The sequence below is a fragment of the Achroia grisella genome, unplaced genomic scaffold (assembly GCF_030625045.1).
Source record: "Achroia grisella isolate CSIRO2021 unplaced genomic scaffold, CSIRO_AGI_Agris_v1 utg308, whole genome shotgun sequence".
Lineage (NCBI taxonomy): Eukaryota > Metazoa > Arthropoda > Insecta > Lepidoptera > Pyralidae > Achroia > Achroia grisella.
Genome location: NW_026712791.1, coordinates 2,210,123 through 2,229,646, shown reverse-complemented (window position 1 = coordinate 2,229,646; position 19,524 = coordinate 2,210,123). Strand labels below are relative to the sequence as shown.

At 31.3% G+C, this 19,524-nt stretch overlaps 1 protein-coding gene across 2 annotated transcripts; it reads left to right on the top strand.

Annotated features, from left to right (window-relative positions):
• Positions 1 to 202: 202 nt before the first annotated feature.
• On the top strand, positions 203 to 19,159 carry LOC131843464 (uncharacterized). Of its 2 annotated transcripts, none has more exons than XM_059192115.1 (5): positions 203 to 291; positions 618 to 720; positions 16,684 to 16,855; positions 17,258 to 17,405; positions 18,241 to 19,159. In XM_059192115.1, exons 3-5 carry the CDS (start codon positions 16,746 to 16,748, stop codon positions 18,835 to 18,837), a joined length of 855 nt encoding a protein of 284 aa, XP_059048098.1. In that variant the 5' UTR covers positions 203 to 291; positions 618 to 720; positions 16,684 to 16,745; the 3' UTR covers positions 18,838 to 19,159. The 2 variants fall into 2 exon arrangements, with proteins under 2 accessions (XP_059048098.1, XP_059048097.1); XM_059192114.1 differs by having other exon boundaries at positions 220 to 291; positions 573 to 720.
• The last annotated feature ends 365 nt before the right edge of the window (positions 19,160 to 19,524 follow it).

Sequence of the window (19,524 nt, the reverse complement as noted above, 5' to 3'; positions counted from 1 at the left end):
AACGTCTGGTCAGTTAATCCATCGTGGCAAATTCGTGGTATTTATCACGATGGTTTTCAGGGGGAACAAATTAATCTAATTTTCTGGTGAATTCATCACAAGTACAACACTACCGGCTATAACTGGTAACATTATTTGAAATATTTGACATTTATCTGTCAATTTACTGATACTATAATTGCAATATAATTAAATTTATAAAATGGCTATATATTATTCACAATTTGATATTTTCTTATTTATATTATAATTAATTTCCAAAATTGTATACTTGTCTATAAATAATGTCAAGTACGTTTTAAGTAATTAGAAATAACGACATTAAATAAGTGATTACACAAAAAAATTACAAACTGTACCAAAAAATTTTACATATTTGTACAACTTTTGTAGATGTTTTATACTCTTGTCTATTTAATTTATGAAGTGTTGATATAAATGGAACTATCTTTCTCTCATAACCCTAGTCAAACATTAAGATTTTGTACTTGTAACTTAACATTGCAAGCTCTGAAGGGCTTTAACAATGACTTGACTGGGAAATAGTGCCCATAAATGTGTAAAATTTTTAGTATATAATTTGTTTGATAATGTGAATTAACCATTACAAAATGAAGTGTAATATACGCGAACTCGCTCATCTGAGTGATCAACCTTGTACAATAGAAGGAAGATTGAATTATAAAAAGATAACAAATGCCAGTTACCGTCATCAATCAGGTGTGTATGTTTTATATAATCTTGAGTAGAAACACACAACTAGACTAGAAAATATAATTAATTTGTTGCACTACATGTTTGCATGCAGCAAATTTCTACCCAAAAGAAGAATTATAGAGACCTGAACTAGGGTTACTTTGTTATTGTGTCTAGGGATACATTGATATCAATGATATGATGATTGGTACAAATTCAATGTGAGATGACTGTAAAAATGTTGGAATAAAGTGTATTAGGAAAATACTAAGCAAGCTTCTTTAATACTTAACAAATTATTGAAAGTCCCAATACCAGCATCTGGTAGCTACATTTGTATTTTATTCTAATAAATTTAAAACATTATTGATATGTTTGTTTATACAATTGTTATCATATTAACTAGTTAATTAGAATCATCATTGCCTTCCTTTATCCCATTATTTGGGATTGGTGTGAAGCAGACTATTAATAAGTAGACATTCAAATTTTAAGTAACATTACTATATATTATACTATATACAATATATATATATATATATATATATATATATATATATATATATATATAAATATCCCCTTGGGCACTTTGTGGCTCAGACGTGCCGTATAGGTAGTTTTTTGTTGATCCTTTTTCACTTGTTGATCCGGAGGCCTTTTGTTGATCTAATGCCAGCTGACCATATATAAATGTTGATCCGTTTTGAGCCACAACTGTCACGACGAGTAATAATAATAATTAAGCGATTTATACACGATTTTATACAAATCCACCTTTTTGGCATACGAGCAGTTCTTGATCCAATTCAAACGGGCCAATCAGGGTGCAGCATTTGCCAAGGGCTTCCTCATTGGCACGTTTGGGCTACTACATTATGGCTACAGTAACTTAATAATGTCTAGCTAGTATTTCAAGAGTAATAGTCTATCTAATCTAAATATTTATAGAAATCAGTCTGGAGTAACGTGACTCCAGATCAAACCTCAATACTTATTATTTTTTGGACGGGAATCTTTTCTTTTGTAACAAAGTTACTGAGCGAATAAAGAGAAGACGCAACGGCGGATCCAGGGGGGAGCGTCATGGAGGTCATGGGAGTCATGGGGGCGTCATGACTCTCCCCCCCTTAGCCCAGGACTTAGGTAGACCACTAATTGAACTAAAAAATAATGAAACAGCAAATTTTTTTGCACGATCGGAGTGTTGGTGCAGTAGTATTAATTATAATTAAACATTGTTACTTAAAACATAACAGTTAAAGTACTATAACAATAAAAGCAAAATAGGTATTTTCAAAATACTTTTTCAAAATAAATTACCCTTTGAGTTTTTGTCCAAACCTCAGATATTTTATTTATTTTAGGTATATCAATCATTACATAGTATAGTATAAAACAAAGTCGCTGTCGCATCTAACAAGTACATAAATAAAGAAACAAGACTTTTTGGCTCTGAATATATTTCAAAAATCAATTACTTGTGTTAATCAATTTATATACTCGTTCTTATTTCATAGTACTTGTTTTGATCGGAATATATACAGATACCGTAACGGTCTATTAATTATGAATTTATTATACCTAACCTAGATATTTTATTTTGACGAAACTCCGTGTAGTAGTAGTATCCGATAAGGGTATGCGAACCCTAAGTATTATTTCAAAATGATTTTTGTTAATTTTAAATTTTTATTTGTTATTCAAATTTTTTTTTGTTATTTTTTTTTTGTCTTTATTCTAATTTTAAATTAACTATTTTAATAATTAAATGAATTTAATCGAACAAAACGTTGTTAAGTATTCAATTAATTTTAATTTACATTACCTATTGTACTTTCTAAATTGTAAAGCAGCTAACAATTATAGTAAGATCTTATAAATAACTAACACAACAAGTAAAACATTTTAAATGTATTTTCTTTATTATTACAAATATTTTTTATGCATAATATAATAGTTAATATCTAATAAATACATAATGATCTGATAATCAAATTATAAGTACAGTCTCAAATTGAAAGTAAGAAAAACAGAAAATATATAAAGAGAACTATAGGGATATAACAGAAAGATGTGAAAAATGGAGAAGGACAGTAAAAAAGTTACAAATTTAAATAATGTTGCCGCAATTTCTGTTTAAATGAATTTATTACATTATTATATATATTAGGCATACGACTAGCCTTATGACTGTTACTTTTTTTTTAATCTATACATCTATACATGTAAATAAAATTGGAGTGTCTGTTTGTAATATTGAAATAACCGTTTTTACTACTTGCATATGAATATAAATCCGGTACATACACCAAAATAACATATTTTACAAGTTTTGTCTGTCTGTCTGTCTGTTTGTTCCGGCTAATCTCTGAAATAGCTGGACCGATTTTGACGGGACTTTTTTTGGCAAGTAGCTGATGTAATAAGGAGTAACTTACGCTACTGTTATTTTAGAAAAATAAAATAAAATTTCACGCGGACGAAGTCGCTGGGGCCAGCTAGTCTATAGATATACCGAGATTTAATATTTAAGTTGCTATTATGTTGTTGACAAAATTTTACTGTAATGTTACTATTACGTTATCCTACACAATTTGTATTATTTTGGATGAATAAATAAATAAATAAATAATAATCTATACATCTATACATACAAATAAAATTGGAGTGTCTGTTTGTAATATTGAAATAACCGTTTTTTACTACATGCATATGAATATATATAAGGTACATATACCAAAATAACAATTTTTATAATTTTAGTCTGTCTGTCTGTCGGTCTGTTTGTTCCGGCTAATCTCTGAAATGGCTGGACCGATTTTGACGGTACTTCTTTTTGGCAGGTAGCTGATTTATAAGGAGTAACTTAGGTTACTTTTATTTTAGAAAAATAAAGTTTAATTCCACGCGGACGAAGTCGCGGGAACAGCTTGTTTTTAATAAAAACATCTTTTTTGTGGTACTTGAGAATGTTGAAGCCTGTTGTTTGTAATATTGAAATAACCGTTTTTTACTACTTGCATATGAATATAAATACGGTACATAATACACCAAAATAACATATTTTACAATTTTTGTCCGTCTGTCTGTTTGTTCCGGCTAATCTCTGAAATGGCTGGACCGATTTTGACGGGACTTTTTTTGGCAGGTAGCTGATGTAATAAGGCTACTACCTAGTAACTTAGGCTACTTTTATTTTAGAAAAATAAAGTTAAAAACCACGTGGACGAAGTCGCGGGAACAGCTACTGTATAATATATTAGAGATACCTACGTGTTTTTTTATTGATGACTAGCTGTACACGGGATTTCGTCCGTGTGGAATTTAACTTTATTTTTCTAAAATATAAGAAGTTAAATTCCACGCGGACGAAGTCGCGTGTACAGCTAGTTGTCGGTAGTCTAGCGATTTAGCTAGCACACTGCTTTGATTCCTGCTTGGTGGTCGAGGGTTCGATTCCTCGCACGCTGCAAACATTTGTATTCATGAGTATGATTGTTTGTAACGGTCTGGGTGTTTTCTATGTATAGATAATATATATGTATTTACGAAAAAAAATCTTTGTATTTATATCAGTTGTCTAGTACCCATAACATAATCTTCAGCTAGCTTAACTTGGGTCTAGATGAAGCTGTGTGAATTGTCCTGAGATTACTATTATTACTATAATAAATCTTTTCAAATCAGCCGATGTTTATTTTTGCCATAATACGTGCTGTTACCATGTGATAATATTACGTACGTACTTATTAAACTATTAACTTATTATTAAATTATTAACTATTTATACTGTTTTAAATGTGATGCGTTCATTATTTATATTTCCTTTGAATTAAAGACAAATGTATATATATATATATACATTTATATAAACTTGCACACTTAGTTGATCCAGCCACGATCCGTAGATATTGCTGATTCCACTGTCTCTCTCTTTCTATCACTATCTTTGTATTCTAATATGCGATGTTGCCGTTCCGGCATGGTCTCGGCCGGAACGGCAACATCGCATATGTTGCGCGTTGTTGCCAAATGTATTCGTCGATAGTAGTAGATACCTATACGCGATATATATTTTTTCAACAATTTCCTGCAATAGTGAATCCGTATCGGCAATTTTTTTAAATGCACAAAGATTTTTTGGCTCTGAATATATTTAACAATCATTTACTTGTGTGTTGATGAATTTATATACTAGTACATGAAGTACCTAATACTTGTTTTGATTTGAATAGGTAGCGATATTATGAATTTATTATACGTAATCTAAAGATTTTGACGAAATAAAAGTAATTAGTTATCTGTTAACCTTGACTTCATGCTGGCACCAGTATTATCAGATGATGAACATACTCTTCGAAAACTTATGTACAGCAGAAATATCGTGTTTGGACTCATTAGATAGGTCTCGATGAATAGAGTTTAAAAAACTTAAAATAAATGGTAAATTAGAAATAATGTATAAATACCCCTTACGTAAAATTCAACCACTTTAAACTTAATAATAATAATAATTAGGAAAAGAGAAAAGCTATACATGTACTGAAAGTAATTGATGTCTTCCACACAATATTTTCACTATTAAACAACTCTGTTTGTTCAGTAAAAGTGTAAATACACTGGTAACCTTTAATCATATTTTATATGCAAACATTACATATACAAACCCTAAAGTTTTATTTCAGAATAGCTAGTAGTTTTGAAGAAATAAGTCTTTGAAATTGTACGTGTAACTTATATATATACTAGTTTTTTCACCATAACAAACAACACCAATATGGCCTAGTTAGTAGTTTACCTGTGTACCAATTAATAATAATAGTAATCTCAGGACAATTCACACAGCTTCATCTAGACCCAAGTTAAGCTAGCTGAAGATTATGTTATGGGTACTAGACAACTGATATAAATACAAAGATTTTTTTCGTAAATACATATATATTATCTATACATAGAAAACACCCAGACCGTTACAAACAATCCTACTCACGAATACAAATGTTTGCAGCGTGCGAGGAATCGAACCCTCGACCACCAAGCGGGAATCAAAGCAGTGTGCTAGCTAAATCGCTAGACTACCGACAACTAGCTGTACCGCGTGGAATTTAACTTCTTATATTTTAGAAAAATAAAGTTAAATTCCACACGGACGAAATCCCGTGTACAGCTAGTCATCAATAAAAAAACACGTAGGTATCTCTAATATATTATACAGTAGCTGTTCCCGCGACTTCGTCCACGTGGTTTTTAACTTTATTTTTCTAAAATAAAAGTAGCCTAAGTTACTAGGTAGTAGCCTTATTACATCAGCTACCTGCCAAAAAAAGTCCCGTCAAAATCGGTCCAGCCATTTCAGAGATTAGCCGGAACAAACAGACAGACGGACAAAAATTGTAAAATATGTTATTTTGGTGTATTATGTACCGTATTTATATTCATATGCAAGTAGTAAAAAACGGTTATTTCAATATTACAAACAACAGGCGTCAACATTCTCAAGTACCACAAAAAAGATGTTTTTATTAAAAACAAGCTGTTCCCGCGACTTCGTCCGCGTGGAATTAAACTTTATTTTTCTAAAATAAAAGTAACCTAAGTTACTCCTTATAAATCAGCTACCTGCCAAAAAGAAGTACCGTCAAAATCGGTCCAGCCATTTCAGAGATTAGCCGGAACAAACAGACCGACAGACAGACAGACTAAAATTATAAAAATTGTTATTTTGGTATATGTACCTTATATATATTCATATGCATGTAGTAAAAAACGGTTATTTCAATATTACAAACAGACACTCCAATTTTATTTATATGTATAGATGTATAGATTATTATTTATTTATTTATTTATTCATCCAAAATAATACAAATTGTGTAGGATAACGTAATAGTAACATTACAGTAAAATTTTGTCAACAACATAATAGCAACTTAAATATTAAAACTCGGTATATCTATAGACTAGCTGGCCCCAGCGACTTCGTCCGCGTGAAATTTTATTTTATTTTTCTAAAATAACAGTAGCGTAAGTTACTCCTTATTACATCAGCTACTTGCCAAAAAAAGTCCCGTCAAAATCGGTCCAGCTATTTCAGAGATTAGCCGGAACAAACAGACAGACAGACAGACAAAACTTGTAAAATATGTTATTTTGGTGTATGTACCGGATTTATATTCATATGCAAGTAGTAAAAACGGTTATTTCAATATTACAAACAGACACTCCAATTTTATTTACATGTATAGATTAAAAAAAAAGTAACAGTCATAAGGCTAGTCGTATGCCTAATATATATAATAATGTAATAAATTCATTTAAACAGAAATTGCGGGAATATTATTTAAATTTGTAACTTTTTTACTGTCCTTCTCCTTTTTTAACATCTTTCTGTTATATCCCTATAGTTCTCTCTATATTTTCTGTTTTTCTTACTTTCAATTTGAGACTGTACTTATAATTTGATTATCGGGTCATTATGTATTTATTTATACATTTATGGGTTATATATTTATGTATGTATATTGTTATTTTTTTATAGAAATGTATATTTTGCTTTGTATTTATATATCTTTTTTTGACATTTCCTATTTATATTAGTGCACCGCCAATAATCTTTCGCTGCACCACTCATGGTTGCCTGGTAAATAACGCGGCAAGATATTAAGTCCGCCACATGTACAAATTTTTTTGTGCATTAAAGTTAAATAAATAAAAAAAATACAATACTGTTTAATGAAAATGCGTATTGTCTAGTGCTTTGAGATGTATCAAAATAAGGTCAACAAAAAAGTCCGTGATGGTATATGTCTATCTCTCAAGGATAACCAACAATAATCATTTTTTATCTTTTACATTTTACGGGAATTTTTTTTATCGTATGTTTCCCTTAAAATCATGTAAACTATGCTATTATGTCATAATCTAAAGAAATAATAATATTTTATAGTGAAATATCCACTATAAAATAGTAATGTAAGTAGCAATGTAATTCGTTACGCGCGAATCAGCTGTTATAAGGTCAAAGGTCGGTGCACCCCGCGTATTTGATAAATAGTGCTTCTCTGGATGTCTTTAAGAGAAAATGGCAGTATGTACGTGTATATGTACAAGTCCTTAAGTGTTAAGTTTTTCAAATGTACAATAAAGAATAAATATTTTTAAGTACAGTACTTACGTACATTAATATAATACCTACTTTTTACTTGTATCTATTGTCATCAAAATTAAATTATAAGTTCTTAACTTGACCACGACTATGTGACCCTCTCTTGGCGCCAAAACGAGTGAAAAAATGAACAGCATACGACGACGACGCATACCTATAGAGTGGAGCAACTGCTTATTCGGTTTTATTCAACTATTTAGTCCCTCCACCGTTACAATGAATGGAGGCGGATATTACAATGTATGTAGCATTGCGAATATAAAATATCTAGATTAGGTATAATAAATTCATAATTGATAGACCGTTACGGTATCAGAGCCAAAAAGTCTTCTTTCTTTATTTATGTACTGTTAGATGCGACATCGACTTTGTTTTATACTACACTATGTAATGATTGATATACCTATGTAAAATAAATAAAATATCTGAGGTTTGGACAAAAATTCAAAAGGTACTTTATTTTGAAAAAGTATTTTGAAAATACCTATTTTGCATTTAGTATTTGAAATACAAAACTATTTTTGTTTTTAGAGTGACATTTCTATGAATTCACTGTCGATAGCGAGCGGTGCGATGGAAAAAGATAACCGTTTATAAAAATATAATAAATAGCGCTGGACAATTAACACAGACTGATACTGAACAGATATAAATAGATATTTTTATCTTGTAAATACATATATAATATACATATAAATAAAACACCCAGACCGATGAAAACAATCGATGACCGATGAGTACAATTGTTTGCACCGTGCGAGAAATCGAACCCGCGACCATCGGATGTAAAGCGGTGTGACCACCGAGGCAGTCGAAATACATAAATAATCTTATGAATTTAATTTATTCTAATTTGTTTGTGTGCGCGGGGTGCGATGTACGGTGCTCCCCCCTGCCTCCACCGTTGCTGGAGCTTGCATGTATGGAGCATTGCGAATATAAAATATCTAGATTAGTAAATTAATAAATTCATAATTGATAGACCGTTACGGTATCTATATATATTCGGATCAAAATAAGTATCGCAGTAAGGACCAGTATATAAAGTGATCAACACAATTAATTGATTTTTGAAATATATATACAGAGCCAAAAAGTCTTTGTGTATTCAAAAAATATCTAATTTGTTTGTGTGCGCGGGGTGCGGTGTACGGTGCAGGGGGGACCCTGCCTCCACCGTTGCTGGAGCTTGCATGTATGGAGCATTGCGAATATAAAATATCTACATTAGTAAATTAATAAAGTCATAATTGATAGACCGTTACGGTATCTATATATATTCGGATGAAAGTAAGTATCGCAGTAAGGACGAGTATATAAAGTGATCAACATAATTAATTGATTTTTGGAATATATTCAGAGCCAAAAAGTCTTTGTGTATACCAAAAATTTAGCCGTTCGGAGCCATTCAGTCACGAATTATTAGTAAAAAAAGTGTCGAGTATATCGTACTATCGACGAATATATATGGCCGCATCGCAAAATAGAATGCGACGTTGCCATACCGCCTGAGATATACGCGATAGGAGTCAAGTTAGTCAGTGCAAAAGGTGGAATCAGCAAGTGTGTAGGTTGTGGCGTGATCAACAAAGTGCCCAAAGAGGTGTTTATATATATATATATATATATATATAAATATCCCCTTGGGCACTTTGTGGCTCAGACGTGCCGTATAGGTAGTTTTTTGTTGATCCTTTTTCACTTGTTGATCCGGAGGCCTTTTGTTGATCTAATGCCAGCTGACCATATATAAATGTTGATCCGTTTTGAGCCACAACTGTCACGACGAGTAATAATAATAATTAAGCGATTTATACACGACTTTATACAAATCCACCTTTTTGGCATACGAGCAGTTCTTGATCCAATTCAAACGGGCCAATCAGGGTGCAGCATTTGCGAAGGGCTTCCTCATTGGCACGTTTGGGCTACTACATTATGGCTACAGTAACTTAATAATGTCTAGCTAGTATTTCAAAAATAATAGTCTACCTAATCTAAATATTTATAGAAATCAGTCTGGAGTAACGTGACTCCAGATCAAACCTCAATACTTGTTATTTTTTGGACTGACTACTACTACTTGTTACTGAATTTTAGTCTGTCTGTCTGTCTGTCTGTTTGTTCCGGCTAATCTCTGAAATGGCTGGACCGATTTTGACAGGTAAAGATTGAAAGTTAAAGTTAAATTCCACGCGGACGAAGTCGCGGTAACAGCTTGTTTTTAATAAAAACATCTTTTTTGTGGTACTTGAGAATGTTGAAGCCTGTTGTTTGTAATATTGAAATAACCGTTTTTTACTACTTGCATATGAATATAAATACGGTACATACACCAAAATAACATATTTTACAATTTTTGTCCGTCTGTCTGTTTGTTCCGGCTAATTTCTGAAATGGCTGGACTGATTTTGACGGGACTTTTTTTGGCAGGTATCTGATGTAATAAGGAGTAACTTAGGCTACTTTTATTTTAGAAAAATAAAGTTAAAAACCACGTGGACGAAGTCGCGGGAACAGCTAGTGTATAATATATTAGAGATACCTACGTGTTTTTTTATTGATGACTAGCTGTACACGCGATTTCGTCCGTGTTGAATTTAACTTTATTTTTCTAAAATATAAGAAGTTAAATTCCACGCGGACGAAGTCGCGTGTACAGCTAGTTGTCGGTAGTCTAGCGATTTAGCTAGCACACTGCTTTGATTCCTGCTTGGTGGTCGAGGGTTCGATTCCTCGCACGCTGCAAACATTTGTATTCATGAGTATGATTGTTTGTAACGGTCTGGGTGTTTTCTATGTATAGATAATATATATGTATTTACGAAAAAAAATCTTTGTATTTATATCAGTACCCATAACATAATCTTCAGCTAGCTTAACTTGGGTCTAGATGAAGCTGTGTGAATTGTCCTGAGATTACTATTATTACTATAATAAATCTTTTCAAATCAGCCGATGTTTATTTTTGCCATAATACGTGCTGTTACCATGTGATAATATTACGTACGTACTTATTAAACTATTAACTTATTATTAAATTGTTTGTAACGGTCTGGGTGTTTTCTATGTATAGATAATATATATGTATTTACGAAAAAAATCTTTGTATTTATATCAGTTGTCTAGTACCCATAACATAATCTTCAGCTAGCTTAACTTGGGTCTAGATGAAGCTGTGTGAATTGTCCTGAGATTACTATTATTACTATAATAAATCTTTTCAAATCAGCCGATGTTTATTTTTGCCATAATACGTGCTGTTACCATGTGATAACATTACGTACGTACTTATTACTGTTTTAAATGTGATGCGTTCATTATTTATATTTCCTTTGAATTAAAGACAAATGTATATATATATATATATATATATACTTGCTCACTTAGTTGATCCAGCCACGATCCGTAGATATTGCTGATTCCACTATCTCTCTCTTTCTACCACTATAACGGTAGCGTGGCGGAACGGCAACATGTTGCCGTTCCGCGTTCTACCACTATCTTTGTATTCTAATATGCGATGTTGCCGTTCCGACCGAGACCATGCATTGTTGCCAAATGTATTCGTCGATAGTAGTAGATACCTATACTCGATATATATTTTTTCAACAATTTACTGCAATAGTGAATCCGTATCGCCAAAATTTTTTAAATGCACAAAGATTTTTTGGCTATGAATATATTTAAAAATCATTTACTTGTGTGTTGATGAATTTATATACTAGTACATGAAGTACCTAATACTTGTTTTGATTTGAATAGGTAGCGATATTATGAATTTATTATACGTAATCTAAAGATTTTGACGAAATAAAAGTAATTAGTTATCTGTTAACCTTGACTTCATGCTGGCACCAGTATTATCAGATGATGAACATACTCTTCGAAAACTTACAGCAGAAATATCGTGTTTGGACTCATTAGATAGGTCACGAATAGAGTTTAAAAAACTTAAAATAAATGGTAAATTAGAAATAATGTATAAATACTCCTTACGTAAAATTCAACCACTTTAAACTTAATAATAATAATAATTAGGAAAAGAGAAAAGCTATACATGCACTGAAAGTAATTGATGCCTTCCACACAATATTTTCAGTATTAAACAACTCTGTTTGTTCAGTAAAAGTGTTAATACACTGGTAACCTTTAATCATATTTTATATGCAAACATTACATATACAAACCCTAAAGTTTTATTTCAGAATAGCCAGTAGTTTTCAAGAAATAAGTCTTTGAAATTGTACGTGTAACTTATACATATACTAGTTTTTTCACCATAACAAACAACACCAATATGGCCTAGTTAGTAGTTTACCTGTGTACCAATTAATAATAATAGTAATCTCAGGACAATTCACACAGCTTCATCTAGACCCAAGTTAAGCTAGCTGAAGATTATGTTATGGGTACTAGACAACTGATATAAATACAAAGATTTTTTTCGTAAATACATATATATTATCTATACATAGAAAACACCCAGACCGTTACAAACAATTTAATAATAAGTTAATAGTTTAATAAGTACGTACGTAATATTATCACATGGTAACAGCACGTATTATGGCAAAAATAAACATCGGCTGATTTGAAAAGATTTATTATAGTAATAATAGTAATCTCAGGACAATTCACACAGCTTCATCTAGACCCAAGTTAAGCTAGCTGAAGATTATGTTATGGGTACTGATATAAATACAAAGATTTTTTTTCGTAAATACATATATATTATCTATACATAGAAAACACCCAGACCGTTACAAACAATCATACTCATGAATACAAATGTTTGCAGCGTGCGAGGAATCGAACCCTCGACCACCAAGCAGGAATCAAAGCAGTGTGCTAGCTAAATCGCTAGACTACCGACAACTAGCTGTACACGCGACTTCGTCCGCGTGGAATTTAACTTCTTATATTTTAGAAAAATAAAGTTAAATTCAACACGGACGAAATCGCGTGTACAGCTAGTCATCAATAAAAAAACACGTAGGTATCTCTAATATATTATACACTAGCTGTTCCCGCGACTTCGTCCACGTGGTTTTTAACTTTATTTTTCTAAAATAAAAGTAGCCTAAGTTACTCCTTATTACATCAGATACCTGCCAAAAAAAGTCCCGTCAAAATCAGTCCAGCCATTTCAGAGATTAGCCGGAACAAACAGACAGACGGACAAAAATTGTAAAATATGTTATTTTGGTGTATGTACCGTATTTATATTCATATGCAAGTAGTAAAAAACGGTTATTTTAATATTACAAACAACAGGCTTCAACATTCTCAAGTACCACAAAAAAGATGTTTTTTCTATCAAATAAACCGTTTTTATTAAAAACAAGCTGTTCCCGCGACTTCGTCCGCGTGGAATTTAACTTTATTTTTCTAAAATAAAAGTAGCCTAAGTTACTCCTTATAAATCAGCTACCTGCCAAAAAAAGTACCGTCAAAATCGGACCAGCCATTTCAGAGATTAGCCGGAACAAACAGACCGACAGACAGACAGACAAAAATTATTTATTTATTCATCCAAAATAATACAAATTGTGTAGGATAACGTAATAGTAACATTACAGTAAAATTTTGTCAACAACATAATAGCAACTTAAATATTAAATCTCGGTATATCTATAGACTAGTTGGCCCCAGCGACTTCGTCCGCGTGAAATTTTATTTTATTTTTCTAAAATAACAGTAGCGTAAGTTACTCCTTATTACATCAGCTACTTGCCAAAAAAAGTCCCGTCAAAATCGGTCCAGCTATTTCAGAGATTAGCCGGAACAAAAAGACAGACAGACAAAACTTGTAAAATATGTTATTTTGGTGTATGTACCGTATTTATATTCATATGCAAGTAGTAAAAAACGGTTATTTCAATATTACAAACAGACACTCCAATTTTATTTACATGTATAGATGTATAGATTAAAAAAAAGTAACAGTCATAAGGCTAGTCGTATGCCTAATATATATAATAATGTAATAAATTCATTTAAACAGAAATTGCGGGAACATTATTTAAATTTGTAACTTTTTTACTGTCCTTCTCCTTTTTTCACATCTTTCTGTTATATCCATATAGTTCTCTCTATATTTTTTGTTTTTCTTACTTTCAATTTGAGACTGTACTTATAATTTGATTATCGGATCATTATGTATTTATTTATACATTTATGGGTTATATTTACATATATATTTATGTATGTATATTGTTATTTTTTATAGAAATGTATATTTTGCTTATCTTTATTATCTTTATAAATCTTTTTTTGACATTTCTTATTTATATTAGTGCACCGCCAATAATCTTTCGCTGCACCACTCATGGTTGCCTGGTAAATAACGCGGCAAAATATTAAGTCCGCCACATGTACAAATTTTTTTGTGCATTAAAGTTAAAGAAATAAAAAAAATACAATACTGTTTAATGAAAATGCGTATTGTCTAGTGCTTTGAGATGTATCAAAATAAGGTCAACAAAAAAGTCCGTGATGGTATATGTCTATCTCTTAAGGATAACCAACAATAACCATTTTTTATCTTTTACATTTTACGGGAATTTTTTTTATCGTATGTTTCCATTAAAATCATGTAAACTATGTTATTATGTCATAATCTAAAGAAATAATAATATTTTATAGTGAAATATCCACTATAAAATACCAAAAAGTAGCAATGTAATTCGTTACGCGCGAATCAGGTGTTATAAGGTCAAAGGTCGGTGCACCCCGCGTATTTGATAAATAGTGCTTCTCTGGATGTCTTTAAGAGAAAATGGCAGTATGTACGTGTATATGTACAAGTCCTTAAGTGTTAAGTTTTTCAAATGTACAATAAAGAATAAATATTTTTAAGTACAGTACTTACGTACATTAATATAATACCTACTTTTTACTTGTATCTATTGTTATCAAAATTAAATTATAAGTTCTTAACTTGACCACGACTATGTGACCCTCTCTTGGCGCCAAAACGAGTGAAAAAATGAACAGCATACGACGACGACGCAGTACCTATAGAGTGGAGCAACTGCTTATTCAGTTTTATTCAACTATTTAGTCCCTCCACCGTTACAATGAATGGAGGCGGATATTACAATGTACGTAGCATTGCGAATATAAAATATCTAGATTAGGTATAATAAATTCATAATTGATAGGCCGTTACGATATCAGAGCCAAAGTCTTCTTTCTTTGTTTATGTACTGTTAGATGCGACAGCGACTTTGTTTTTATATTACTATGTAATGATTGATATACCTAAAATAAATAAAATATCTGAGGTTTGGACAAAAATTCAAAAGGTACTTTATTTTGAAAAAGTATTTTGAAAATACCTATTTTGCATTTAGTATTTGAAATACAAAACACAAAACTATTTTTGTTTTTAGAGTGACATTTCTATGAATTCACTGTCGATAGCGAGCGGTGCGATGGAAAAAGATAACCGTTTATAAAAATATAATAAATAGCCCTGGACAATTAACACAGACTGATACTGAACTGATATAAATAGATATTTTTATTTTGTAAATACATATATAATATACATAGAAAACACCCAGACCGATGAAAACAATCGATGACCGATGAGTACAATTGTTTGCACCGTGCGAGAAATCGAACCCGCGACCATCGGATGTAAAGCGGTGTGACCACCGAGGCAGTCGAAATATATAAATAATCTTATGAATTTAATTTATTCTAATTTGTTTGTGTGCGCGGGGTGCGGTGTACGGTGCTCCCCCTGCCTCCACCGTTGCTGGAGCTTGCATGTATGGAGCATTGCGAATATAAAATATCTAGATTAGTAAATTCATAATTGATAGACCGTTACGGTATCTATATATATTCGGATTAAAATAAGTATCGCAGTAAGGACCAGTACATAAAGTGATCAACACAATTAATTGATTTTTGAAATATATATACAGAGCCAAAAAGTCTTTGTGTATTCAAAAAATATCTAATTTGTTTGTGTGCGCGGGGTGCGGTGTACGGTGCAGGGGGGACCCTGCCTCCACCGTTGCTGGAGCTTGCATGTATTGCGAATATAAAATATCTACATTAGTAAATTAATAAATTCATAATTGATAGACCGTTACGGTATCTATATATATTCGGATGAAAATAAGTATCGCAGTAAGGACGAGTATATAAAGTGATCAACATAATTAATTGATTTTTGAAATATATTCAGAGCCAAAAAGTCTTTGTGTATACCAAAAATTTAGCCGTTCGGAGCCATTCAGTCACGAATTATTAGTAAAAAAAGTGTCGAGTATATCGTACTATCGGCGAATATATATGGCCACATCGCAAAATAGAATGCGACGTTGCCATACCGCCTGAGATATACGCGATAGGAGTCAAGTTATTCAGTGCAAAAGGTGGAATCGGCAAGTGTTTAGGTTGTGGCGTGATCAACAAAGTGCTCAAAGAGGTGTTTATATATATATATATATATATATATATATATATATATATATGTACTGTAACACATGAATGGACAATATCATTACATATTATATAGTAGCAGTTGAGGCCATAAAGAACCTAAAGTACATTATAAGTTGAGGAAATGAGGAAATGAAACAAAAAATCTTAACATTTTAGACAATAACTAAATATTATGTTCATATTATGAAGTATGGAATAGGTCTTGTTGGACATACAATTATAAATGTGAAAATATCTCTGAATATATCTTATATAATTATCTTTTATCTCCAGAAAATAGTCTGAAAATAGGTGGAATAGAAAGTCTGTATGGTCTCTAAGTCTGTATGTATGTCTATATATAAATTATTTTTCAGTATTCAAGGAAAGATGGTTTCGTCTCATCAATAATTATTTATTCTATTTTAAAATAAGTGATATGGGGAAATTTGACACTAAAAATCCAGCTGGAATACTTATACTGGAAAATTCATCTATTCAGAAGGACAGTGATCAAAGCATACCATTTTCATTTTCTATATCATTTCAGTAAGTATGTTCTATATGTATAAGGTCCTAACAAGTATTTGCATACTCTACTAAGGATATTGTGTTATTACAATAATAAGGGAATTTCAAGTTTTGAAAGTGTTTTATTATTTAAAAAAATATATTGACACCAGAATTCAGTTACTCTATGTTAATAGGCTTTGGTTTAGATAGTAAGGAAGCATTCAGTGACTAAAGCAGCAAGGATAGACTGTCTGTTCATATATCTGAACACAATATGCAAAGAAACATATTTCACCGTAAAATGGACTTAAAATGTGAAAGTCTTTCAAACAGTCTCCATGTTAACTTCTTAAGTTTTTCTGCCTAAAAATGTAATGCTTAATTATAGTATAAAATAATTTATTTTGAAATGTCATCTGGTCATTAAATTTTTTACAGAGATGAACCTGAAAAGCGACACATTTTTGCAGCCCGAGCGGAAGAGAATGTCGCACAGTGGGTCTCGAAAATTGAAAAATGTACATATGAGTATTTGCGAAAACGACTTTATGAACTTCAGTCCAGAATATACTCTATTACAAGCAAGGTTTGTATCTTTGAGTCCAAACTATTTACTATATAATGCCTCTTTACAGGATAAGTAGAAAACTCTAGGATTTATTTGGATAAAATGTTAATTATAGCTTAAAATACTTGTTTTAATTTTAAATTAAAATAATAAAATAGAGTATGAAATTGCAATTTAAAATTGCCTATAAGTTGTTTCGCGATACATTGTCATGGTAGTTTTATCGGTAAATTACGTCAACTAAATTATTATAATAAATAATTAGAGATATTATTAATATATTCTATAGTTAATAGTAGCATGAAGTTAGATCATATATATATTTTTTCTTAAGCTGTCTCAGATTTAGAAATATTTATAGAGAAAATATTTTATCTATGAAACAAATTGCTTAAAAATATTACATAATTATTTCAAACGGTCTTCTGAGGTTTGGGATATAAAAAGTAATAACAATGTAATGTTGTTGTACAATGAAGATAAGAAAGAATCAACATAAGCTATATTTAAATGTTATAAATATATTATAAATTTACAAACGTGAATTTTGAAAAAATAAGTATGTTTACAATTTAATATATTTTAGCACAAATTAATTCCTAATTATTTTTTTTATTAAAATGGGTTTATGGAAATAAATAAATAAATTTATGATGAAATCAGTTTTAAGCGCTCCCACTTATATACAATAGTACAATGCAGGAGTAATATAATTACAAAGTTATCTTCATTATAACTTTGTACTCATTTCATGTTTAGAAAAATATTATCTTTTACCATACATATATAAAATTAGCAATTTTTATCGTATTATACTACAACTATTTAACATTATTATGTTTTCAAAACACAGGATCCGCTACTCCTAGTGCCAAGAAATGAAGGTGCTTGTCTTTGGGCACCGTCAATTCCTTTCTCTACAACACCAGCATGCACTGTAAATACTACATCATTCAGCTGTCACCTCCACGCAAGTGGCGGTTTTTCATTGGAAAGAAGCAAATCTGATGTACAAACACATAAAAAATTTAATGTGGAGTTTTCTAAGAAAGCAACATTCTATACTGGTGAACATAATCAGAATACGGAATCTAAAGAACACAGCATAAACAACAATTTTGCATTACAAAGAAGCAAAACTTCAGCGCTGTCTACTGGGAACATAAATCCAACAATTTTTGATAACCGACCTGCTTTATCGAGAGCAGCGCCTAGTCCTCCAGCGCGTGTGAAATTGTTGACTGCAAGTACACGCGCTGAGACCAACGATATAAGTAAAACCTTTACTGAACACGGGAAGTTATTAGCTACGACTGGTATATTAGATAAAACACCAATACCGCCTAAACGTAAAGTTTCGCCAAAGTATCTAGATGTTCGCGATGGTAAAAAAGAAGAATGTAGTGATAAACCATTAGATATGATGTCTGATGATCTTATTCAGTTTTAGTGAACAGATTATTTGTTTTGCTATCCCACCTAATGAAGTGTAAATGAAAACTTGCCCTGTAATTGCAATTTTTTTTGTTTGTAATTAAACTTAAAGGTGAATACAATGCCAACAACATCTGCGAGACGAAGGTAGGCGTGTCTCTTGTTTCGTTGGCTTCTTTGGATTTGTGGGCAATTTGAGATTTACAACAATCCACAAGATTCTCTGCCAACTTATTTTGACTTGTTACCTACGTGTTAGATACGTATATTTTTCGAGTATGATTTATTATATAAATATTGTACAATTCAAATTTACTAATATTTTGTAATAATGAAATTTATTGCTGAAACCTCAGTAATACTGACGGTCAATAAATTTGCTGTTGTACTGTATATGTCAATGAAACCCTTTACATACTCTGGTATGTAAAAGTTTTCATGTGTGTAGAGTCTCATCTTATGTGTAGAGTCATTGTCATTGTACCGTTGACCAAGAATTAATATTCTATGTCGAATCATCACTTTTAAATGTACTGGCTATAATATCCTCTTTTTTCGATAGTGTGTTTTGGTTTTATAATTTTATCCAGTATTTATTATTGTTCTGCACTGTTTGGGCAAACTGCGCAACTTTATAATTTACTAAACATTTTGGTGGCCTCCAATTTCTATTATTTTGGGCATACATTGCCGATACAGTCTC

Excerpts from the sequence above, each read along its gene's own strand:
- LOC131843464 (XM_059192114.1), top strand. The coding sequence starts at position 612 with ATGAAGTGTAATATACGCGAACTCGCTCATCTGAGTGATCAACCTTGT. Across the intron at positions 721-16,683 it reads CAGTTACCGTCATCAATCAG|TATTCAAGGAAAGATGGTTT; the intron begins GTGTGTATGTTT and ends ATTATTTTTCAG. Across the intron at positions 16,856-17,257 it reads TCATTTTCTATATCATTTCA|AGATGAACCTGAAAAGCGAC; the intron begins GTAAGTATGTTC and ends AATTTTTTACAG.